At 40.7% G+C, this 26,954-nt stretch overlaps 1 protein-coding gene across 3 annotated transcripts in view; it reads left to right on the top strand.

The window, feature by feature from the left end:
- Nucleotides 1-25,060, top strand: part of pcca (propionyl-CoA carboxylase subunit alpha) — a 113,303-nt gene extending 88,243 nt beyond the window's left edge. The window contains exons 23-25 of one of the 3 annotated variants that reach the window (XM_049007108.1): nt 16,330-16,470; nt 24,651-24,728; nt 24,900-25,060. In XM_049007108.1, the coding sequence (XP_048863065.1) occupies nt 16,330-16,470; nt 24,651-24,728; nt 24,900-24,968 (288 nt within the window). In that variant the 3' untranslated portion in view covers nt 24,969-25,060. Of the gene's footprint in view, nt 1-14,678; nt 14,795-16,329; nt 16,471-20,338; nt 20,379-21,679; nt 22,522-24,650; nt 24,729-24,899 lie in introns of those variants that run through there. The other 2 variants (XM_049007118.1, XM_049007128.1) reach the window with 2 other exon arrangements.
- Nucleotides 25,061-26,954: the final 1,894 nt, after the last annotated feature.

The following is a 26,954-nucleotide window of genomic DNA, read 5'->3' as shown; positions in this document are numbered from 1 at the left end:
TTTGGGGTGAAAAATCCTCCTTGGTGGTTCAGGAGTGAACCTGATCTCATACTGGGACCATTCTGCTGGGCATATTTCCATAATGCGTTGCTTCCGCTGACATGACAGCAAGACGCAAATCAGTGTTTCTAATGATATCAGATGGAGTTGTAGAGGACAGTGTTTTAATGTAGTAGAAGACCTCCCAATGGGGCTGTTATTGCCTCTATAGAACATCAGTTACACAGTTACAACAATAGTCTCTTAATTGATTCGTTTAATTAGCAGGAGACGGAGCCTGTGCTGCGTCTTGTCAACGACTATCATAGGGGGTCCTGAGCAGCCCGCTCCTCTCTGCCACTTTAGTCTTTGCGCTTGTCACGCTCCTATTAAAGTGTAATTATATGTAAATGAAAGCCAAGAGAACCTTCAGAAGTTGACCAACGCAACTGTATTGCCTCTTCTTTTTCGAGAAGTTTGCGGAACTTCCCAACACCTACCTCTTCCTGCATCCCCAAAAACGATTACCCGATGTCTTCGATAGACAGCAGATCTTTCGCTTGATGCCTCTGAACCACAGTGAGATGAGAGAGAATTTGTATGTAAAGTGCCTGTTTTTGCAAACGCTTTAGTTAGCCGTTTGCTTGGTACCTGCAAGGCAGTGTAAGAATTTGCAGACTGAGTACAACGTCCTCCTCATCTGAACAGTGCAGATGCCGCCTTGGTCTCATCGAAGCATGGCAATGTTTTCAGTGGATCTACACAATGGATCTTTCTTTAAGTGAGAGATGTCTCTCGAATGCGATTGAGCTGAGGGTTACAAAGCAGGTGTCTAACGTAACGACGGGCCTTTTAAGTCTCAAAGCCTGCACACAGACTTAGTACGTACAAGGGAAAAAGGACGCAAACCTCTTCAGTAGTCGTAATTAGTGTTGGTGCTTGTAGGCGCCATTCAGGTCCAGATTAAAGTCTATTTGTAGGGCCTTTTCACTCCATTGATACTGTGCTAGTCGGAGTGTGACAGGGTTACTTGCAGAATGTCTTGTCACGAGAAAGGGAGGAGTATTCCTCTCTTTGGGTTCATCTTGTCCCTAGTAGTTGCAGTCCTCAGTTGACGTCCTTTGTGCGGGAAAGAAAATAAAGTTTGGTCTATAGTAGAGTCTTCGTTATGTACGTTATGGCGATCTAAATACTGTTCCTGCTCCTGTTGTAATGAAACATTGTTATTCATGGTGGTAATGTAAAATATTCTAGTCCTAGAATGTATCCAGTGTTTGTGACACAAGACACATTGTGAATTACATATAGGATCTGCAGTCGTCCTTTTGAATGTTTTGGAGTTAATTATGTGGAGTTATGGATCCTATGGTGTAGTTTAATAGAAAGCACTCTTGTCTAGTATAATGAATAATTTGCTTTTTCCCCAACTGTGAAGAATTACCACTAAAGTCCACATCCTGCTTAGACCAAATGAAGATGTCACCTTCAGAATGGGACCAGGCAAGAGTTAATATTTAATGAATAAATTAATACCTAATGAAGGAGATTGTTGTGGTAATACTACCCAAATACTCCGGTGTCTCTTTGGTCTCATTCACTGCTAGATCTCGTTTAAATGCATGCATTGTTTTTTGAAATAATCTCCTTTCTTGGAATTTTCCCTTGTAGTCTGGACATTCTGTTCACAAAGAAAATGCAGCAGGATCATTGTTATACTTATGTTTTGGGAGACATAACTGATCAGAAAATTTATTTTTGATAAACGGACCCTAGTAAACACGGCTATGTTAGAAATTCTTCGTTAAATGACTGTGCTCGCACCATGTAGCCTTCCTGCATTCCCCATTGGTCTTTTTTCGATAACAGAATGGTTGTTGCTTTTGTGCTTTTAACTTTACTCTGGTTGATTGTCTCTATGGTAACACACTTGGTGTGAAAAGGTCAATATTCTGAAACATCTCCCGTCATCAGAGCAAAGTTAATTTTACTAATGGGCTTCCCACAAAGTTATTGTTAGCGATAGTTTTGTTATTGAATTCATTTGTGCACTGAGGAGTAATAGATATGTTGTGGGCAATGTTAATTTTTATTCTGTCAGTCCTTTTTCAGATGCTTTATTCATCTAGAAATCTGTTAGTTGATTCAGTTGAGAAATATTTTTAAAGCCTAATCACTAAAGAATTACTTAGCTGCATCTATAGCAATTTAGGAAAATGAAAATAATGTGTGAAAGAATGTCATTTTCTCTAAATCCGTCAAGAGATTTTTCTCGCATCTGGGGTATAGAGAATGTAGGCTGCAACATAAGCTACCCAATAATTAATGGTAGTGATATAACAGCAAATTCTACACTGGATACTTTTTCATTGACTAATATGCATTTGCTGGATAGTGGGAAAACACATTTGCTGTACATGAAGTTATGCGTGTGTACAAATAAATACGTCTATATCTTTGCCTTGATCTTTCTGGTTCGAGTGGTATTGTGTTCCAGAACAGGGAAAGCTGTGGAATTTCCTGCTCTAGTAGGCTAACGTGCAACTTTGCACTCCTTTCCGACTTTTATAGAGTGGGTAGGGGATGCACTAAGAATATCTTGCCACACAGAGGCCAAAGCTTAATGTTCTTCAGCTTTGTACACCATGTTTATCTAATTATGGAAGCAGTTATTGGTCAGCCGACATGGGTTGTGGGTTACGTCTCTTGTGTTTAGCCCTATTTTTTTTTATTCTTTGACTGAGCCCATTGTGCTCATTTAAGAAAGCAGGCTACGAATTTGAAAAAAGTTTTTATCTCCCTCTTTTTCTTCGTTTTGACAATGGTGCTTGCCCCCTACAATTATGATAGCTAAATTAAATTAACGCTAAAGAGACTTAGCAGCCATCTGTAAAATGTATTCCTTAGCGATTCTTAAAATCCTTCTGTCCGTCCAACCGTACTACTTCTCAGTGGATGAAAATGGAACACAAATAGTGTGAAGACTGGAAATAGCTTAATCTGAATGTTGCCAGTCAGTGAGTGAAGTGCGTTATTCTTATAATACTTATTGTTAACAGATTCCTGGTTCTTGTCTTTAATTAATACAACTGGCAACGGTGCATCTTTAACGTCATAGTCATTGTATAGTCTGTTACTGTACTTACATTCTTATGGAAAAAAGCAACCAAAAAGCTAGTGGGCTATGTGCTTAACATTGTTCAGTAATTCTGCTCAAGATTGGAATCAAATTTTTCTTGTAATTTAGGATGTAACTAAATGACAAATACGGTACATTTTTCAGAACATTTTCCACATGTAAGAAAGGAATTTTATTGTATTACCTAAGGGAACTTTATTTAGGGTTCCAATGAGAAAGAAAAGGCTGTTTATCAGTTCTGCTTGAAGTTATGATATGTGTTTGGTCTTTCTTTTGTATTTCATTAATTGAAATATCACCAAACATCTAATCTGTGGTCAGACCTGTGTTGTGACCTGGTTCCGCTTTTCCAGAAATGGTCAAATTAATGGGCATTTCTCCCCATTAATTGAGGAAACCCCTTATTCCCGCTTACAGGTAGTCACTTTGTCCGCCTGACCAGTGGCGATGCGATGGAGCTGAAGAAAAATCTTAATTCTCTTATTTTTTTGCTCAGTATGGAGAACAATCACAAGTGTCAGTTTCAACAGAAAATAAAAACAAAGGGAAAAAAGGAAACAATTCATTCACAACAGGACACACGGCTGCAGAGGATAAACCTGCCTTCAAAGCGTCTTGCCTGAAGTATGATAATAGATTAGAATTGGTGCACTTCAAAGCATCAATGCGGCAGGGTTTGGAACAGCTTTCCTGCTATTCTTGTTAGCTGGTTTGCAGTTGCTATAAGTAGCCGGTATCCTGTGCGGTAGTCTCAGGTGGATACGCATTGTTTGTGTAGCCGTTTTATAGTTTGTCTGCTTTCAGGCGGGGCGCTAGGGCCTGGTCACCTAGCTAACAGGGCGGACATACTGCCTCGTCACATAACCCCCCCCCCCCCCCCGGTATAGAAGTGGACAGGGGCTTCTCATGATCCCTGACACTCCGTATTCTTACACAGTGCTGAGTAGAGGTCACTAAGTTCAGGGCATGTGCTGTCTATGGTCAGAAGTGAGCCCCCCCCATCAGACGTGGATGACTCAATTCGGCTCTGCTGCATCTCCCCTGCCCCACACTTGCTACGCTATGAATTGTAGACGTTGATTACAAGGGATGTTGGGTGGGATGGAGAGTGAAGCACGATCGTCAGTTCCGTTTAGTGCATCTTAATTACTTGACTTGAGTCTGTGGGGTTTCTTATAGTGTGGGATTCGGGATATTGGCATATTCGCCAAGACAATGAATCGATGTGTATGATACAGGTCAGGGATAAACACTTTGCGCTGGTAACCACCTTGTCATCAGTGTTGTGAGTATTTATTGTCCTTTGCTCATGCAGTTGGACATAGAGCCAGCTTTCTCAGCACCGGTTGATAGCTTTCCACAATTTGCCCGAACTCCCAAAGGAGATTCGCACATTTTCTTACATAAATAGTCTTTGATTTAATGTTCTTTGAAGGGTATTGAAGGGTAATTCATAAACAAAACTTGTTCAGACGGCAACATGTATATCCAGGCTGTGTACAATATTGTATCTGCACTTTTCGTTTGTTCGTCTGGGGCTGCCCTCTATTTGCCTATCCTTTGTCTCCCTGTTAAAACTGCTGCATGTTTATCTGTGGAGGTCTGTCTCTAGTCAGCCACTCCCACCCGCTGAATGGCACACTGTTCTATTGTTTGGTCGCCATGTGTAATTGCGTGCCGTCTCACCAATGGACTGGGGAAAGTCACACTTAATACAGTAAATTACCTTTGTGGTGTAATTACTTGCTTGTTAGGTAGTTTGTGGTCACCTGTCGGGCTGGTACCATCTAGAATAAACGGGTACACCTGCACCCTTGTCAGTCACAGTGCTATTACTTTAAACTTTGTCTGCTCTTTGGTTTTTTTTAACTTATGGGTTATTAATTCCATTTATCTGTGCAGATCTGCTGTCACTGCAGAGGAAAATTTCGTAGCCCTGACAAACACCTTGGGCCCCTGTCTCGCGACTCTCTGACATAGTAGCTGCACTGTACTTAAGTTATTGATGACTCAGAGGGTGTGTTTCACTTGGGCAAAAGAATGAAGTAATAAGCCATGATTTGCCGTCAATCTAATTGACGCAGTGTGGACAATGAGGGTTTGCGTTTTGGAAACGTGCAGGCCAGTTTTACGTTAAAATATTCTTTGTCGCTCTGATCCAGCAGTTCTTATGTGCGCTGCGCTGTGGTATATGCCAAGCTCCTAGGTGGGCAATCTCACTGACAGTAGGGGAGGCTTGTGTTATTTCTGGGCACATTTGACATGGCCTACATGGGATGTTAGGAGCTAAAACCAGAACAGGAGTTATAAAAGATGTTTATAACATGGTGACAACTGTCTAATATGACATGCAATAACTGTTAGCATACTCGCGCTAACGAAAATTTCGTAATTCCGTTTAATAACGTCAATAACTATTTGGGGGGTTAAATATTATAGCCTTTCACGTATTCCAGCCGAACTTTGAATGAACGTGTTAATTATGACGAAAGGTGATAATACTATGGGATTACGAGAAACCCCAAGCCGTAGGGTATATTAACCGATTTGTGGCTGTGTATTTTGACACCATGTTGGCCTTAAATCACCCTCTGCTTCAGGACCCGCTTGGTCTAAGTCCCCAGTGGTCTCTTTGTTTTGTTCCCCCTTTCTCGTCTAATGAGACTGTTGTTGTCATGTTTCCATGTGCAAAGTGAAGCTCAGTACCTGCTCCCCCCGCAGTCCCGGTTTTGTGCCCCTGTCCTCCTGACTTTGTTCAGCATCGTCGGGAGGACTGTTATGACACGTCTGCCACTGCCCAAGCTCCTGTTTCTGCTGTCACACGCTATCTCACGTGACGGTAGACACATCGCGCCCCCCCCCCCCCCCCACACCCCCCTCCAATGACGCGGGCCTTGAAGCTTGGAATATTTCCCAGGCCTCTATTCTTCTGGAGACTGAGCAAAGGCTTAGCCCCTTTACAGCAAATCCTGACCCGGTGCCTGGACATTCAGTAGGACGGACAGAGTGAGAAACAGCGAGCGAGGTTCTCTGTTTTCGGAGCATGAAGTTTCTGTATGTGATTTTCTGTTCTGCCAAATCGGTGTAGTTCCTCGATTGCTTCCTGTCAATGTGCTGCATTCTCCCTGTCAACTACCTACTTCGGTTTCAAGAAATACCTGAGTTAGTGTGATTTTTGTGTATTGAGGTACTGTTGAGATTTCTTGGCATTCTGCATAATTTGATGATACTATGCCACGTAAGAGTGTCCAGTCTTAACTGCAAAGGGCCAGTGTGTATGCAGGTTTTTGGGATAACCTTTAGGTCAGCTGTTCAAACCCAGGTGTGAGGACTCTTCAGCCAATCAGTCCTCTATAGTAAGATTATTAGGGAGTTGCAGCGAAACCTGCATACACACCAGCCCTTTGCGGATAAGATTGGCCACCTCTGGTGTAGAGCAAAAAAACCACTACTTACCAAAACCCATAAAGATGCAAATCTCTTTTAATGTCATATCCTGAAGAGTTCACGCTTAAGATGCCTCATTTAGCATCCTTAAGTATCCGAATCACCAGTGACTGTGCTTTTCCGATGCCCAAGACACTCAGCCTCACTCTGAACTTCAAAATTCAGTTCAATTCAAAATAACTATTTTATTTATTTTTAAGACATATCTTGGGAGATACGGTTACTCTGCCATATGACTATTTCAATTCTATGTAACAATGTAGAAGCGAATCAATTTACTCAGATCCCTGCTTGATGTAATAAGCCCACTGGAGATTCATTTATAGTATTTTGGATGGTGGATATTTCAGTTAATATTTTAGTCTACTTGCATATCTTTTTCAAGAAACCATTCTATGTTTTTGTACCTGTCCTTGTTTGGTCAAATGTGGTGCTGCAAAATTTGTCGGTAACTTTTCATAAATGTAGAGAGCAAAGTTATTTTTCTGCCTAATTTTATGGTTGTTTTACCAGATAATTTGTGGCACTGATGTTACCATGGTTTCAACTGCACAATGGCTCTTTTAGGGTCATGACCACCCATGACCTGGGTTCAGAAGGAAAATGCCTGCTTTCCTAAAAATAAGTGGGAACTGTGCACTTCCCAAACCCCCTTTGCCCCCAAAACTTTGATTTATGAACCCTGTTGTGTTTTCCTTAGGTGATTTTTATGATGCGACTTCCACCTACCCTTCTCTTGATTGTCAGTGGGGTATCCCACACTAAATATAGACACTGCATGGAGAAGGAGATGATGTAATCCCAAATGAATGGTTCTAGAAATTTTTACTGGGTGAAAAGTCACTGTGCCCATATAATAACCCTGAATATTGTCAGACTATGAACATAAGTCAGTTTCATCGTTTTGTTTTTTTTTTGGTCAGTGTGCATTAAAATTTTAATTAAACATGGAAAGTTTCGATTTTTTGGCAGATGTTTAAATATTTTACTTTATTATTTATAATAATGGTTTTTAATTACTACAGTTTTTGTTACTTAGTAACTTTGTGAGTTTTTTGCCATGTTTTTGCACATGGACCTAGCAAGATTATGCTTTGCCTACAGTATTATTAAATTATACTCTTGTGACATTCTACATATTTTCTGTCACGAATGAACTTAATTTCACGTTTGTTGCATTCTTTAGCTTAAGGTAATAATTCCATTTTTGGACAATGAAGTAACAATAGGGTCTGTACAGGTTCTGGCATTTGAGCTGGGGATTCGAGGTGTTGCATACTCAACAACTGCACTGCTATTAAAAAACAAGTTGACTTACACATTTTTTTCTTCTACTGAACAAATAGTTTCCCATGTTTTCCGTTGTGACAGAATAGTAATTAAGACTCTTTTCTTAGTTTTCCATCTATTCAAAATTATTATCTTGTAAAATCTGGAATAATTACTCCTGGCGTTTGAGAATGTTAGAATATTAACTTGACATTAGTGTAATTCAGTGCTGTGAAAGTTGGTTACACAAAATAGCTTTTGTAAGGTTTCATTGGGTTATATGCTGTTCCCTTTGCTATAGGCATGTATCTTTGTGTAATTATTATTGCCTTTACCATATGACTGTGTCTGTCGGTGATTACTTTTGCCTTTGCCATAGGACTGTATCTTTGTATAATTATTATTGCCTTTACCATATGGCTGTGTCTGTCGGTGATTACTTTTGCCTTTGCCATAGGACTGTATCTTTGTGTAATTATTATTGCCTTTACCACATGGCTGTGTCTGTCGGTGATTACTTTTGCCTTTGCCATAGGTCTGTAACTATCTTTGTTTGATTATTTTTGCCTTTACCACATGACTGTGTCTTTGTGTGATTACTTTTGCCTTTGCCAGAGGACTGCATCTTTGTGTGATTAGCTTTACATATGATGACTAAACAATTTCCAATATTAGACATCCAAGGTCGGATTTAAAGACTATTTTGCCTGAGCCAAGATTCCTCCCACATCTCTAACCCTCCAGCACATACGCACACTTATCCCCCTTACAGACCCGAACAGAGCCATCCATGGGTCATTTTACTAGACCTGCTTCCAACTGTCAGGCCCCCTTCAGTGATGGATTGATTTTATACATCTGTGCGGCTCCATCCAGGTCATCAGCTTGTACCTTCAGGAGGCCTTGCTGGCGCACAGCTGGTGTGGCAACCTCTGATTAGCATCAAACTTGGACTCCTCTACCTTAGGTAGTATTTTCTATTCTTTGATTCTAGGAGTTGGTTGCCTGATAGGTACAGAAAGTAGCAAACTGTAACGTCATTCAGGGTTCAAGTTCAGGCTTCTCTGGTCCATATCTGGCTCTTTTATTTATTATTTTTGTGGTAATTGTCTATGTCCTTGTCTTGTCTGTGCAATGGGTTAAGGTTTGAGGCACAATAATGAGAAGAATAGCATTGATTTTTATTGATTTTTGTCTAATTCCCAATAATGACCCCCCCCCCCTCATTTTTGTCTTGTTTTTTAAAAAATAAAAACAAGCATAGACATACTGGTCAGCAATGCATTGTTCATGGTGGGCAATATGTAGATTTGTTTTTTTGTTATTGTCTAATGAGGTTAGGGGGTGGCAGCGGTCATATGGGCCCCTAAAGCTTCAGCGATTATCAAGCTTTCTCAACTTCTTAAGCTGCTAATAGTTGCCACAAGAACTCCAGGAGGAGGCATGAAATATGTGCAGAGACCATGACTAGCTGAATAATGGCTCCTGTCCCGTCCAGACTGTCCCGACCAGTCCCCCACATTCTGTGACAGATGGCAAGCAGAGATTTACCACACTGGGGTTTGTGGTAAGAAGAATGACAGTGCATCATGTGTGATATGAGAGAGGAACAAAAGACTGTGTCATTTTGCTCTCCTTGATTGAAACTGGGCAGCAGTGCTTTAGTAATTAGACTCCTGTGGATCAGGAGAAATGATTGGGAACAACTTGCGGGTTGCTGCTTAAGCTGCCTAGCTTTTGTGTTGGGCACATTTTGAAAAGCTAACCCACCGCTGATGCTGATGGGAGTTTTATGTGTGTGCCTGTGTGTGTGTGTGTGTGTGTGTGTCTGTGCGTGCATGCACATGTGTTGTGTTGTGTTATGTAGTGTCGTTTTTTTTTTTTGCCAAAATTATTTTTGCAATCACTGTTACTTTTACAAAATTCGAGAGTCGTGTTCCATCAATGCCCTGTGTTTCCCAACAGTTTGTAAACAAAGGTTTTGATGGAAGCTCTCCAGGGATTAATCAAAGGCACAAAGGAAATTGTACTCCTTAGGAATTTAGTCATTTACAGCCAAAAGTGTCTGTTTCTTTTATTATTATTATTATTACTTATTTTTCTCTCTGTTTTAATAGGAATGCATGTCAGATAGGTAAATGGGTGAGGCGCCGCGTCCGACCGAACAAAATGCTGGGGCAAAGACTCCCGGAACTGTGAGGTCGTCTGTATCAGAGTAACAAAATCAAGTATATGAGTGAAGAGTGGACTTGTGCAGCCGCTAATTAAAGCGAGCAGATGAATGTCTTCTAGAGTGAACTCTCAATGAGAGACCACAGCAAATCAATGGATACCCAACACTATTATTATCATCAACAGCAGTGAGTTCCGAGCAATTGCAGGGGAACAAAGAAAAATCTGAAAGGCAGGTCCGCGAGGCTCTCAACACCTGCGTAAAGTAAATTTGGCACCATGGGCTAACCAGTTTGGGCGTTTGGGAGCCTGGGAAACTCCTCATCGCTAGAGAATGCGGCTTCTATCTAACTACCTGGAAAAGTTGCGGATCCGAAAAGGCAAAACAGGAAAAGTGCAAATGTATTTAATTTTCAGCTAATGCTATAAATGTATAATTGCGGTGTGGGAGTCTTTCTGCAAATTGTTAATAGATAGCTTTTGTAATTGCGGTGTTATACCAGGTGGAGCTAATGTTAAATATTGGTCTTGTTCACCCTGGCATCAGAAAGCGTACGGACAGCAGCGTACAGTTCTTAGAAAAACACATTTATGGCGCAATTTCAGACCATTAGCATTTCAAATGGGTTTAAATGTATGCAAATATTTCTATTTCTGGCATATGCCTCCTCAAATTACTTTTTTTTTGAATAACTGAATACTGACAAGGGAATCTGCATTACAAAAACGTGAAACTTTTTAAGGGATAGGAGCTTTGGCTTTGGTTAGTGGGATCCCAGCCCCTTTTCATCTCGGACGCACAATATGTCATCAAAGCCTATCAAAAGCAGGCCGCTATTGTCTTTGGATTATGGCCTTTTTGTAGTATTTTCTCACAGAGGGGCAGTGAAGCAGAAGACAACTGAATGTTTAAACGTCGAAGCAGCACCGCTACTGGGTCTGGGGACTTGGTGATGGAGCGACCGTGATTACTGATGATTGGTCAGAGCCGTTGTCTCCCACAAAAAAAAAAGAAAAAGAACCGGTCATCAGCCGCGAAGGCTGCTCAGGAGCGTTCGGTAGTGTTGGTATCTTTAATCGTTCTGTGGCAGATGGCTATTTTTACATTTTTAGCCTGGCTGTGTTACAAAGCAGAGGAAAACCATTCCCATGGTCCCAATGTCTAACCCCCCCCCCCCCCCCCCTGCTCTGTCTACCTTCGGCACCAAATTTGCTTTTCCTCCCTACTTTGGCCTTTCGTTTTCTCTTTGTCTCTTTCACATCAACACGTGCCACAATGAAAGGGGAGCAAACCAGAGGTACTTTGACATTTATCCTCCCCTTGGCCAACTTTCCCTTTATTATTCTGAAAAATCATGGGGAAATCCAATTGAAGCGTAAAAGTCTCCATAATTTCTCTTTGTCCCACCCCCACCCCGCCTTATTCTCCCCCCCCCACCTTGTGTTGGTGTAAAACAAGGTGTCGAGCACACATGTGGCATCTGGTTGGTGCCTTCACGCTCCAGCGCTAGTTTGAAGTGTCTTTCTCTTAAGTTTAAACTCGGAATTAATATTTCTGCGGTGGCACAATACTTATCGCAAGCAGCAATGTTTGCGAGCATATATAGGAAAGGTTTCAAAGCCGTGCCATCTCCATATGGTTTATTCGATAATCCATTATCCGTCATCTTCAGCGCTCATTCCGTTGCTTTCTTGCCTGTGGCTACATTTCTATCTCTGCATCAATTAGCACAGTGATTAATACAACAAGCAAGCAGTTTAGAGGTAATGGTACACAATTAACATCTCATTCCACCATAAAGAGTATGCTAAATACCCTAGCTTCTGCTTTCTCTGCCTGGAATTGAAATAAGTGTTTGTCCTAATTTATATGCTATCTAATGTGAGTGGGCCCGCTTTGTATGCCACTACACCATTAATCTAATTATAGTGAGTTGCAAATGAAGCACTGTCTCTCCAAAGAGGATGAATGAAGTAGTGCTTTTGTCATTTAGCCTGGTGTCACCATGGAACAAGATCACACTTCAAACAGGCGGCGTCGAAAATAAAGTGCTGTTTGCATAATATCGGTACTTGTTGCTGTTTTTCTTTTTTCCCTCCCCGTTTTTGCTTCTCATTTCCCTTTTTTTTTTCTAATTATGAGCACATTGCGAACACGACAATGCGCATCCATAAATAGAGCTGTAGGTGTGCTGTCATGTGCTCTGCTCGGGAAAAAGTCCTTGGAGTGCTGTTGGATTAAATGATGCGTCCTGATTGACGGCTACCTTGAGATTTAGCTGATGGAGTTGTCAAAGCATTATGTTAACAGGCTGCACCAGTCACTGCACATGTACTGAGCGCTGCACCGTGCGCACATGTGCGTTTATGCTGTGCGTGCATCAAAATATATGGGGATGCTAACTAGGTAGTAACTCCGAGCTTTAGTGCGCACTTAACGGAATTGTGTGTTTACGTTAAAACATGCAATTAATCTGGCTGTTTACAAATCGACCACAACATTCACGCGGCCTGTAGTCCGGAACCCTAATCTGCATATAACTTTCTTGGCTCTATCACCTCCGAAGGGTTTTCCATCGAGAAATTTAACGTTAACTGTATCGTTTTCACTGCTTAATTCTCAATGCGGATGTTAGCTGCAGGTTAACTGCAAGATTCGATTTTCAAGATTTCGGGAGGGGTCTGTACGTTGTTCCCTTGAAACGGGCACTTAAAATTGCTGTAATGAAACATCTAAAGGTATGAGAAAAATTACATTCGCCAATTACAGTGTCTGCCAAGTATCGAATACTGTGTGTTTTTAATGCAAGTTAAAAGCTAGTCTTTGCTTAACCTCCAATGAACTAAACTCCACCTTTTGAAATATTGCGCCATATCCTCTCTACCTTATGGATAATTTACTGGTGGTGAGGTGTTCATGCAGATGGCTAAAAAAAATCAGCCGCTTAGTCCATCTTTCCTGTGTTGCTCTGCTCCAGCCAAGTTGATTCTCGGGTTAGGGGGCTGACCATCCTCGTACCACATTTGCTCACTAAATTTATGTTTTTAAATCTATTTTCCTGCCATTGAACAAAAGCTAACTGTGTGCTTGGAGGTAGATCAAGGGGTTCCTTTTTCCGCCAGGAAAGGTGGAAAAACAAACATGGCTTACGCTGATACCTTCTGTTGCTTTCGGTGTCTCGTTTGCATCATTTCGCTCCTCAACTTTCCGCCCAGCTGTTAGATAGACTTCAGTATCTCCCCAATTCCCATCCCCTAGGGACGGAGCTGTTTATCAGGCAGTCTGTTAAAAAAAACAAAAGGTACCAGATGATGGTAACCAGATGATACATTCAACCAAGGACATCAAACAAGACGTCAGTATTGCTTTGGGATGTGCTTTCTTTGGATTGCTGTAGTTCCCCTTTTATTCACAAAACTGTGCCACTGTCACATGCCCACTGTTAATGAAGCAAAGAGGGTCCATGTCTAAATCTTTGGAGCATGCAGATTGAAACTCGAAATTATACTGCGATATAATATTCTTTATCGTGCATTTTCTCAAGTACGGCAAATAAATAGCGCTTGCGATGTATTTGCTTGGCAGTTAAGCGCTTGATGGGAAAATACCCATCTTGTTTGATGTATTATGGCAGTGAACGACTGAAATATGCACTAGTGGGCCTTCACACAACCCAGGTTTTCCCTACCCCACCACTCGTATCTCAGTATTTATTTAATAGTTTTAAGATGAGAAAGATATACTTTCGTTAGGTTTCAGTTGTGTAGTGCTTAGATTATATGTTCCAATTTTACTGTATTTTCAGCTATGAAAATATTTTCTCTAGAAGTTCTAAGAGGTGGAGTTCAGACCTCGCTTAACCAGCAATATTTTGAGCGCTTATCAATCATGGTCTCCCAGTGTTCAGATCTTTCCATGCACTGTGACTGTCAGCCTTTATTTACACAATGTGTGTCACACACTTCCATATTAGTCACACTTCCAGTGACTAATAGTAATAAAAATAACAATTATAACAATGACAGAATTCTCTCACCTTCCCCAGTCCCCCTCTGTCTTTGTGTGTTTGGTGAGGACCTGATCAGTTTTTCTCTTCTGCTTAGCAAGAGAATCGAAGTCCAATTAGATATTTGGAATTTCTTATCCCTCTGCATTTTGAATGAGCTGTATGTGACCCTGCGGTTTGTAAGGTATCCATGGGAGACCGGGCTTTTAACACAGCGGGCCCCTATACTGGCTCTTGGAGGTTCCCTGATCAGTGTATACTGGCTTCTAACATATTCTAATCAAGGCTATCTTTCTGTCAGTACACTGTGCATATTGGGCCATGTCAAATAATGTTTGCTAATCTGAAGAGCCTCTGTGTAGTGGGGATCCTGCAGGGCCGACTGGTGTAACGCTATGGTCTAATTTTACTGTGCCCCATAGGGGCATATTCCAGTCGTTATGATCGTAAGCGCCTGTTCTATTTGCTGCGTTAATGATTGTCTGGTTTTACCTCCTCTGGCACCTTCATGCCCCCGTCTGATCCAAATTCTTTTGGCACGAGGCTCCTGCCATTTTAGAGTCCTTACTACATAGCTTTAAGTAGGTGAGCGCCTTCGTTACATGGCGTAACGTAGGTGAGGATCTTCGCTACACAGTGTAACATAGGTGAATGTCTCCGCTACACAGCGTAACATCGGTAACCGTCTTCGCTACACGGTGTAACGACGGTGAGCGTCTTCGCTACACGGTGTAACGACGGTGAGCGTCTTCGCTACACGGTGTAACGACGGTGAGCGTCTTCGCTACACGGTGTAACGACGGTGAGCGTCTTCGCTACACGGCGTAATGGTGGTGAGCATCTTCGCTACACAGTGTAACGTAGGTGAGTGTCGTCACTTGAGAAGAGTGAATAGCCTGTCCATTACACCATTTTTCTTTATTTGTATATGAGATACATTACAGGCATCGACACGTGACATGAGAAATGGCCGAATGTGTCTAATTGCACACGTTTCGGTTTCCGGGGTTGATAATGCACTCGCTCTCGCTCTGTAATTATCTTTGGTGAATTTCTTTGCAAATAGCTTGTTTGTCGCATCGATGGGGCTATTTTATGCCGGCCCTCCCTCTCCTGGCCTTAATTTAGAATATTTTTATATGAGCAAGTGCCTTTTATCTGCCTCCTTATCTGACTTCATGATTGAATTCTCAGGGCCTTCCCATGCTCTGATTGCAAATTACGTCCTCTCCAAATGCCACACGCACAGCACAAACCGGCAGAGGAATCCGTGTGCATCAAATATTAAATTGTTTACCGCGGCAATGGAGAAGTCTTACCGGAGTCTTTTTGATGTGACAGTCAGTGCTGCGATGGGGCTCACAGTGTTTCGGCAGTCTCCCTGTAAAATCCTTTCTGAAGCTTTTGCCAAATAGGGGCTGCATGCATTATAGCTCTTTATTTGTGCATGTAACACTGTTACGGGAGGTAGTTTTGTGGCATTGCTAACGCTTTAAGTAGGCTTAATGCTCTCTCACCTGCTTATGTAATAGTGCTAATGAAGGAGACTCTCCAGGTAGGATTTGTATCCTGCAGCATCCCTGTTCCCCCCACTCCAAGTTAAAGGCTTAGAAAAAAAGGTTGTTTTTTTTTTTCCTTTGATCATTCCCACAAATAGTTCGAGGCCCTGTCTGAATTATTCACAATATTTACCTGCTCTTCTCCTTCCAAAGTTGTTGCTTAGCCAAACGGATAATTAAAAGAAAAAGATAAATAAATAAATACTGCCACAAAACCAGATATATATTGCCATCTACTGGATTATATGCAAAACATCAGTAGGTGTTCTCATTACGGATTGATGAATGAATCGTGAAGCTGTCGGGAATGTCTTACGTAGAGGAGTTTTTGTGTAAAGTGCCTGTTTCTTAGATGTTTGCAAGACACATACATTTAATCAAATATTAATATGTGGACATAAGTTGCTCCACTGTCTCAGAGTTGCATTCGCAGTTTCAAACATGTTTTGCAAATGGAACGTTTAAATAAAATTCAGAAGAATTCCCAAAGTGACTGTTCAGGAGAGGGAAAAATTGGAAAGTACGTTTTAAACGCTAAACTTCGTTCCCCTCTATGTTCTTTTTTTCGTTTTTTTTTTTTTAACCCCCTCATCGCTGCTTTACATGCTATTATTTTCCATTCACCGGAACACATGCTTACACAGGTGTGTATTTGTGTGGCATTGTTGTGCTCTGTAGTTATGTCCTGGTGTTGGTCACTGAAAGACATGCATTATGGCCTAACCTCTGTGTGTTCTCCTTCCCCCTGCATGCCACCTAGTATAAGGTGCGGGTGCTGAGTAAGCTGGCAGCTGTCCTGAGCAAACACATGCCCGAGAAGGTGCCAGAAGACACCAGCAGCATTCTCCGCTCGCCCATGCCTGGCTCCGTGGTGGCAGTGTCCGTCAGGCCCGGCGATACGGTAAGGATTGGTGCCCAGGGGCCCCCGCATGCTCACTGCAGGGTCGGGAGAGCGATGAGCTCGCCACCGCTCAGTGGCACCCACGGGAAAGCAGTGCTGTGGGCAATCCACTCCTCATTGCCTGGTTCAGCATGCTAGCGGTTCGCTGCTATGCAGTGGGCACACAGCGGTACCTTTTGCTGTGATACAATGAGCAAACAACAATGTGCTCCTCTTGATGTATAGATTTTAACCTTCGTAGAAATCAAAAATTTCCTTGACTAATGTGTTGTGATCTCGTGTGTGGTTATTTTTCAGGTAGTATAATTAATGAAAACCATATTATTGAAGTTTAATTACAATATTGTCTTTTCTTGTTGTCTATTGTTTTTAAATATATTGTACATGTGTATATTTTTAGTTGAACATTTTACCAATTTGTTTGATTTAAGGTCAACCCCATCCCCCCCACAGTAAATCAGAAATGCAGTCTTAATAACCATTAATCCTTAGGACTTGACCAGTACCCATTTTTAATGAAGTGCTTTTACCAGAATTGTATTAGTTTATTTCCAGATTTCTTAGTTTCTACAAAACAGTCTTCAGCTGGTCACCCTAACAGGCACCTTCAAATTGCTCAAGCGGCAGCAAAAGTACAAAAAACTGCAATGAGCCTTTGAATAATGGCTTGTTGCAGTTCTAATGGGCTTGATGTTGAAGGAGGGCCATTGTAATTTCATGGCTGAGTTGTCATGAAGGAACAGTGCACTCTTTAAAAGGCTGTGTCAACTTCACTTAAATGTACCTGAATTCTGCTTTTCATTGAGTAAAACTTGAGGCTTAAATGAATGTTTAAAGACAGGGATGGTCTTTCACGTGCCATTAAAGGAAATTATCAGCAATTTGTGCATGTTCACAGAGCAGTGGCAATTTGTAAAGTGTAAAGAATACGTAATAGTGCAACTGGACAATGAAAGGAAAAAAATCAGCAGTCACACTTTTTTTCCTCTTCCTTTTGCTTCAATTTAAAGCTTAAAATCTTGGCATGAAGCAGATGTTTGTTACAGAATGATATATATATATATATATATATATATATATATATATATATATGGTTTTATAGACTGATACTGTCTATACTCACAGTACTTAAAAGTTATTGTAGTGCATATTTGCTCAAAGAACACTATTTAACATTATATACAAATAAATAGTAACAATAGTTTCTTCTGTTCTCCAAAAAGTTGCTGCAGTCCGGTTAAATGGTTCGAACAACCACATCGCCTCAGAGGCACGCCAGCCATTCTATGTATTCCTTAAATTTCACCAGTAGCTCACTTAATTAACTTAATTAGCTAAACAAATTAAACACGGTATGCTAGTGGGTGCGGCAGCAGATGCACAGGTATATCGATTGTTAACTGCAGCTTTCGGAGTGACTCTCAAAGCTAACAGCCTTTAAAAGACCTAAAATCATAACTTGATACCACCATAAAGATAACTTAAACATTATTTTCATTGATAGTCTTTCGCATGGTGTTGTGGCTCGTGTATGTGTGATACAAAGGATACAATGTTACATATATAATACAGAGATGAATGTGTTCTTTTAAGGGAGAAAATGTTGTTATTCTGATTTTAGTAAAATTTAAACAGGCGTTGGTGTTAAATAAAATACTTGCTTGACCTGTTTACTGGTATTTTGCTTCACTACTATGGAGGAAAGTGGATTTATCTACTGTAGCAGAGTAAATAAGCTTTGTGGAAAGGTGTGTGGCTTCTTCTAAGGCCTGCTATGTACCAGGACCATGGTGTAATGCAAGTCTGTACAGAAAATGTGATGCGCTGAAAAATCCCAGGTTTTGTGGGCTGAAGTCTGTCTTATTCTTCAGTAACTCTCTTGTTCCGAATGTTTCCCTCTGCTCGGTCTCCTCTTCTTGCTCTGCAGCTGTTTGCACTGTGTACTTTAGACTGGCTGAACATCTGAACAGCTAAGCTCTGCTCTGCTGACCTAGACTTGTCAGTGTTAAATGTGTGGTTATACAGTAATTACAAAAACACATTTACCACCTTGAAAGGGACTGAAGTTAAATCCTTCCTCCTCTACACAACCCTCATGAATTCAAATAGATCCGGTGGAGTTTTGTCGCCGGGTTAAATATGAGATCTAAGATTCGTCGTGCCTGTTTATCAAAGTTCCCTGTTTTTAGTCTAGATCTTAGAAATTGCCTTTCAGCAGATTATACACATAGGTTTTTTTTTGTTGTTACTTTGACATTTTTTTAAAATTAATTTAATGAGTTGGATGACCTGCATGTTGCTAAACATTTTTTCCCCCCAAATTGATTCTTCAATGGTTTAAAAATTTAGATACATGTCAGTAGCTGGAATTGCAAAACCCTCCTGATTCTCAGTGGAAAATGTGGATGTACCCCTTTTTTGTGTTCTGGAAGCCAGTGTGCGTGATTCAAAAGCAAAATTAACAAATGCTGGTATTTCAGAAATATCAGAAGTAGAAATAAGATTTAATGAATTAACGTAGCTGCAGTATGAGTGGGGAGTACATTTATTTTTTTAAATATGATTTGCTTTACGGGGGAAAAATGCCATCAAAGCTGACATACTTATCAGACAGTGAGATTAAGGAAAGAACTGCAATTGTTGTGAAGTTATTTCATCCCTTGCATATTGTAATTAAGAGCTTTATTCTTTTAACTGGGGGAAACACTGGAAGTACTGCCTGATATTGTAATGCAATAATGCATAAAAGGCTGAACTGTTCGGTGAGAATCTTTAGCAAACAAATGACAGGCTACTGACAGGGGTATTGTGGCAGCATTTAGGAAGGTTGTCGACCCCCATTGACGATGTGAATGTTGTGGCTGTTCCAGTCGGTCATCTGCATGAACCAGAGTCAGATTATCGAAACCAAGATGCAAATGAATGTATTTTGGATTCATTGCCGAAATGTACATGGTGATGACTGAACGCCTTGCATAGAAAACATAACAATGGAGAGTCGGCAAAACAAAGGGCCGCGGACACATCGTCCCTTGGCCCCGCGGCCCCTTGGCCCCGCGGCCCCGGCCAGAACCCATTGCTGAGTGGAGAGCATTAGCAAATCCCCTTTACAATGTATGGATTCTGCCACGTGGAACAGGCACAAATCCGAGACTGTTAAGCGCTTGGCTAACAATGCTTGGCAATTAAATGGGGAAAAAATCTGTTGTGGTTTTCCAGTGTCCCCTAATTATGACTTATTACTGGTGAGATTACCAAATGAACTGTGAGATAACGCAAACTGCCATCACAGAGGCCCGTAGTTTATCCAACAAGCTTCAAAATTATCACTACCGTTCTTATGTAAACAAACAATCATAAATTCTTTATATGGTTTACATCATAAAAATTTTTATATTTTTTTATTAGCATTCTAATTTTGTTTCTAAAATTAATCATTTTTTCAATTTTATATATATAAAAACCAAACATTTTGGCACTCAAACATCTTTTTAGTAAATCTCTATATTTCTGTTATACTAATGAAAAACTAATTAAAAGTGTAAAACATTTGGTTTTTGTGTATGAGAACATATTCCAGGCAAAGCTTGGAATTCATTTAGTGAATTAAAAGAGACATTGAGTAATTCTATGTTTCTCAAACAAGCCAAATATTTGATTTTAAATTTGAAAGTTTTTTTATTATTTTGGATGATATTTTTTATTCTGAACTAACAGACTGATTAAGTTAATAGGAATATTGTTAGTTGTCTAACTATGATTTCATTTAGTTTTTCAGTTTTTTATTTCTTATTTTTATCGTGTTGCTGATTGTCTGTTTCCAGACATTACTGAAACAACATTGAAAGCAATCATTCTCTCTTTCCAGTCTCTTTCAGGGTGTTTTGCAGCCAGCACTGCCCCTATAGGTAATATCAAGGACTGCATTTAAAGGCTTTCATATTTATGGTAGCGATAATTTAATGTAACGGTGTTAAATGATATAATATTTATCATATGTGAAACTCCGAAATGCAGGGACAGATTTGCATTCATGCCAACCATGTAAAATGGCTGTACTACACCTATTAATACCCCTTCATATTGCCTTAAAATGTAAATGCAATATTTGTACAAGAATTGGTTATATCATTTGCTGTCTGGTGAAAGAGAGTAATGGAAAATGAATTTAACTGGATTTTTAAGGTATATATTTTTGTACATATGATCTAACAACTTGAAAGGAGAATGCAGCATAATAGAGCCTAATTAAAGGATTTTCACATTGTGGGACAGACAGCAGGGTTCAGAGTGGTTGTCTGTCTTGGGTAGTTGCTCAGCAGCAGAAGGTGATATTGGGGTGGACCCCAGTTAGCCTCTGAGCCGTCTGTTAAATTTGGCAGAAAAACACTCGGCCAAAGGAAGAACAAAGGAAGGCATTCACCATAAAAATAAAGATTCCCCAAAGAATGGCTTAATTTGCTCAAATCTGCAGAGCGATTTGGTGCCCACTCTAGCAATAAGACATTTTGAACAGGCAGGAAACAGTTTTCCTTTAATTGTCTGAATCGTTCGGAAGTTCTTCATGTGCTGCCCGTGCACAGCAGATGCTGTGCATTAATTGGCCTGTGCAGGCCTGACCCTGGGTTCCTCGCAGAGGGTTTAAATAGCTTATTTATTATTTGCTATAACCTGGCGTACATGATGTGCGCTTCTGAGTGGCGCATTTCACGCTCTGCAGTTCCCGTGGCCCAGGGAACCTGCATTTCACTGGTAATGCGCTACCAGCAGGTTAGTACTAAATACCATCCATCAGGGCCTCATATTTTGCCCTCATCTGGCCTCTGCAATGACTGATGAACCTGTCTGTTGTATGAATGTTTAGCGCAGTGGAAGGCCATATGCCACTGGCACCATTTCCACTGCAGCCTGCGCAGTGCGCTGGGCGGAAGAGGGTTTAAAAAGCCTCAAAACAAAGAGGAAGAAAAGTCCGTCGGCGGGGTCTCCGTCAGGCTTCGCCTTTCTGGCCAGATATGGCACCAAAAGCAAGCCTGTGCCCCTGGAACAATGTTGTTTTGACTAAACAACTGAAGTCCATTCAGGGGCTACTTTATCCCAATGTGGAATATGTCACATTTTTAATAACTGTGTGTGTGTGTGTGTGTGTGTGTGTGTGTCGGGAGGGTAAGGGGGGGTCGCACTGATGTATTTTTCCATCTGTTCCATACAGACCACAGCTCAGCTCACTGCTCACCCCCTTGTGAGAAGAGCACAGCTGTTACTGTAAACCCTGTCCAGTGACGGAGATCACACTCCTGTGCCTCTCTAAAGGATGAAATGAACAAGTCGGGCACTGTGCAGTCAGCCTTTGCATCTGCAATTTCAGACCTCTTTAAATCATTCTTCATGCTCACCAGAAATGAATAATGCACACATTAACTGGTGCCGCTTAATAAATTTCCGTCTCAGTGCACCATATTTTCAATAAGATGCAGCTATTTCGATTTTGTTTTGCAAAACAGCTGCTGAAAATCCCTGGTAAAATGCTCCCCTTTTCACTCCTTTATTATTGCTTTTTAAATAAAAGGTTTAGCATTTTCTCTTATTTCGCTGAATGCTTTTTGCAGTTGGGCAAGTTCTTCAGTGAGCTATTTATCTGTATAATATGCGTTTGTGTTAGTGAAACAACAAAAATGATTAGTGTCAATATAATTGGTAATTGTGACTCTATAGGAAACCTTTGAAAATATAATCAACAACTATCCCCATGTCAAGATTTTTTCTATTTTGTTTTTCAAAAATCTTGATGCTGATAATTTCCCAAATCTTGCATAATCTGCCTTAATTGCTTAATGCCTTTATAGAAATTCTGTGGACCAAGATAAGCAGCTGGTTTCCTATTGCTTTCATTTCCCATCATGTGCAGTGAATCATGTGCAGTGAATCATGGGCAGTGCATCATGGGCAGTGAATCATGGACAGTGGTCGTTTGGAAATGGTTCTAGAATGTTCGGCAGCCATGAGCTCTTCAAAATATGTGCATGGAAGTAAATAAAGCTATCCCTAATTACAGCCCGCTTATTAATTTTGAATGTAACCTTTCACCCAGTCCCAGAGGAGTACAGCCGTGGCCAAAAGTTTTGAGAATGACACAAATATTAATTTTCAAAGTCTGCTGCCTCAGTTTTTATTGTGGAAATTTCCATATACGGCACAATGTTATGAAGAGTGATCAGTCCTTCTATGCCATGAAAATGAACTTATTCCCAAAAAACCCATTTCCACTGCATTTCAGCCCTGTCACAAAAGGACCTGCTGACATCATTTCAGTGATTCTCTCATTAACACAGGTGAGAGTGTCGACGAGGACAAGGCTGGAGATCACTCTGTCATGCTGATTGAGTTAGAATACTAGACTGAATGCTTTAAAAGGAGGATGGTGCTTGAAATCATTGTTCTTCCCCTGTTAGCCATGGTTACCTGCAAGGAAACACATGCAGTCATCACTGCTTTGCACGAAAAGGGCTTCATAGGCAAGGAAACTGCTGCTAGTAAGATTGTACATAAATCAACCATTCATCGGAACCATCTCCTAAATCAACTATTCATTGATCATCAGGCACTTCAACAAGAGAGGTTCAAGGCTTCAGTGTACCCAAGAAAGTCCATAAAGCGCCTAGACCGTCCCTTAAAGTTGAATCAGCTGTGGGATCGGGGCACCACCAGAGCAGAGCTTGCTCAGGAAGGGCAGCGGGCAGGTGTCAGTGCATCTGCAAGCACAGTGAGGCGAAGGCTTTTGGAGGATGGCCTGGTGTCAAGAAGGGCAGCAAAGAAGCCACTTCTCTGCAAGGAAAACATCAGGGACAGACTGATATTCTGCAAAAGGTACAGGGATTGCACTGCTGAGGACTGGGGTAAAGTCATTTTCTCTGATGAATCCCCTTTCTGATTGGTTGGGGCATCCGGAAAATAGATAGTCCGGAGAAGAAAAGGTGAGCGCTACCATCAGTCCTGTGTCATGCCAACAGTAAAGCATCCTGAGACCATTCATGTGTGCGGTTACTTCTCAGCCAAGGGAGTGGGCTCACTCACAATTTTATCTAAGAACACATAAAGAATGATACCAAAACATCCTCCAAGAGCAACTTCTCCCAACCATCCAAGAACAGTTTGGTGACAAACAATGGTGACAAACTTTTCTAGCGTAATGGAGCATCGTGCCATAAGGCAGAAGTGATAACTAAGTGGCTCGGGGAATAAAACATCGACATTTTGGGTCCATGGCCAGGAAACTCCCCAGACCGTAATCCCATTGAGAACTTGTGGTCAATCCTCAAAAGGCGGGTGGACAAACAAAAGCCCACAAATTCTGACAAACTCCAAGCATCGATTATGCAAGAATGGGCTGCCATCAGTCAGGGTTTTGCCCAGAAGTTGATTGACAGCATGTCAGGGTGAATTGCAGAGGTCTTGAAGAAGAAGGGCCAATACTGGAAATGTTGACTCTTTGTATAAACTTAACGTATTTGTCAATAAAAGCCTATGACACTTATGAAATGCTTGCAATTGTACTTTAGTATATCATAGAAACATCTGACAAAAAGATTTACAAACATTGAAGCAGCAAACTTTGTCACAAGCATTGGCTTTCACATTCTCAAAACTTTTGGCCGCGACTATATATGGAAGCACAAGGAAAGATTCCCCCTTAAAATGACAAAAACAGTCTGTGAAATACACAGGGGTTGGGGGAGGTTTCTCAGACCTCATTATTTTTGTGAAAAAGACTTTTGCTTCTGCTTTCTTTAAATTGACACTGTGGCATCCTGTGAAGTGGATTATTTGTCCGGGGACTCTGGAAAGTGGACAGTAATGCAGTAGTAAGTTACTCAGGTGTCGCTTGAATGGTGTTTACATCTCCTTCCTGACCAGACCACATAAATCAGTTGTCCTTTTTTGTGAGTTTTGTCAACAATTTGAAGCGGGAATTATATGGCTGGTAAAGTGTAGCGCAGATAACTGTATCTGCTCCCAAAGTTCAAAACAACGTCAAAGCAAACTCACCTCTGAGTGCGCACAGATTTCTGCCTTCCAGATCATACTGACTCTCTAAATAATCTTGGTTCTGCTGTCATCCTTTGGCCAAAGTGTTATCGATCTTTCATCGCAATCTTTTGCTTTTATTTCTGCTGTTTCTCTAGGTGGCTGAGGGCCAGGAGATCTGTGTCATAGAAGCCATGAAGATGCAGAATAGTATGACTGCTTCCAAAACAGGCAAGGTGAGAACCAACCGCTCTATCATCTCCACACGCAGATAATAGTTTATCGCTGTAGTTTTATGATTAATAGATTATCCCTTTTCACAACGATTACACCCGTTACTTTCATTTCCATACAGCCATAATCGGAATCTGTTATTGAAAATGTCATTTCTTTTTCTGATCACGCAGGTCAAAAGTGTGCACTGTAAGTCAGGGGACACTGTCGGGGAAGGCGATCTTCTTGTGGAGCTGGAATAAGTGTTTTTATTTGTTTTCTCTGTTGGATGAGTATGTTTCTCTGACTATGAGAATAAATAAAGAATTGGACTTTGTCATAGCTGTGGAAACCATTCCGTAGTATCATTTGTTTTTGTTAAAAGCACAAAACTGCAGTGTGTGTCCGTCACTCTTCACGTGGGAATGTAAGATGAAAGTACACAGTCATCACGAACCTTCACAGTACATATCGGAACTCTGCACATTGATTGTACAGGGCTCTTCTCACCGAAACTGTCCTCGTTATATACGAATTCGTAGTTTAATTAGCTATATATAATTATCACAAATTGCTTCAGAAAGGGAGGATTTAAAAAAATCTATGTGATTAGCAAAGTATGAATTCGAAGTATTATAACAAATCTAAGATGCAGTGCCTATGTTGGTGTGCAGTGCCTCTTTTGTTACTGCAGTTCATAAAAGAAGTTTTAAGAAAAGGGATTACAAATGAAATGTATGTGTTCTGTGTTTCTCAGAAGTTCCCGCAGAGCAAAGTATGATCCGAAGCATTTTCTGCATAGCACAATGAAAATTGAGCGTTGCATATAACCAAGACCAAGAAAATGTAGAAGTTGCATTAGCATTGCAGTGTATCTGTGTAGTTTGCCTTATATAATGTATCACCTTGTAGCATGTTTTTGATTCTGTTACATTATTAATTGATTTGAAATATCAAACGGTCTAACACTATCCCTAAGGTTATTATTTTTTTTAATAAGTGGAATGCATTTTTAAGATTAACAACAGGCTGTGCTTTAGTCTGCCTATTCAGAGTAATTGTAAACTACTGCATGATCCCTTGGATGACAGTAATTATTGTGGCAAGTGGTTGTTAGCCACCAGGGATGAAAAGCAGTGTCGTTGCCCTCTGGGTTCTGCAGTGCACTCTGGCCAGTTGTGTTGTATTCATACCCAGACACTCACTTCATTGTGTGTAAAAACAAGGTAAAGTGCATGAGAACAGTTTTAGAGAGTCTAGGTATCACCTTGAGCTGGAAGATTGGGATTTCTTGTTGCAGTGGTCTGCAGTCACCAGAGGGGAATGTCTAGACTGAGTTTGCTGCCAGAAATCTCCACCTTCCCATGATGCCAATCAGCCGTGCTGAACTGGTCCCACTGACCACTTTGCACAGAGATGTAAGTTGTCTAAAGAAAAACCTGTACATTGGGCAGCAAAGCACTAGGGGTGAATGCGGGTTTTGATTTGACAAATGGGTGAAACATTTCCAACAACCTGGTTGATTTTAAAACAAAACCAAGTGTTTCAAAAACAGTAGGGCTATGTTACATAGCGTTTTGGGAAAAAGGAGGGAGAGGTGTGACTTAATATACTTGCAAACCCCTAAAAACACCTATTTAAAGATGCATTATATCACTCACATTTTTGCATGGTGGTAGATTGATTTTGCTTTGCTACAGATTTCTACACATATTTATGCTTTTTATTGTAGTTATTTGAATGTGGACTGAATTTAAAAACATACTTGTGAGCATCCATCCATCCATCCATGCATACATCCATCCATGCATACATCCAGCCAACCAACTTCGAATTATTTATCCTGAATAAGGTCATGGGGACTTACAGAAATGCTTTAAGAGTTTAGAAAAAATAATGATACATTTTATTTGTAGTTAATACAGTTGAAAGCAGCAGGGTTTCTTTCTGCAGTGGATGCATGCATTATTTCTGCAGTGGATGCTTGCATTATTTCTGCAGTGGATGCTTGCATTTATTTCAAGCTGCACATGGCCGTTAACAACAAAGTTGGTTTCAATAGATGTATATTTTATTATATAATATTATTTATTATATATTTTAATTTCGAATTACAGCTTTAGAGTTAACAGAAGTTCAGAAGAATTATTTTATAATGCCCTTTCCAGTGTGTTGTCCACAATGCAGTGAGGTTTCTTATACATTCAGTACTGTTGGTACAATCGAATTGCACACCTATATCTTAAGGG

This window comes from Brienomyrus brachyistius, chromosome 1, assembly GCF_023856365.1.
Source record: "Brienomyrus brachyistius isolate T26 chromosome 1, BBRACH_0.4, whole genome shotgun sequence".
Taxonomy (NCBI): domain Eukaryota; kingdom Metazoa; phylum Chordata; class Actinopteri; order Osteoglossiformes; family Mormyridae; genus Brienomyrus; species Brienomyrus brachyistius.
Note: the sequence above shows the minus strand (reverse complement) of the source record. Positions and strands in the feature narration are given on the sequence as shown.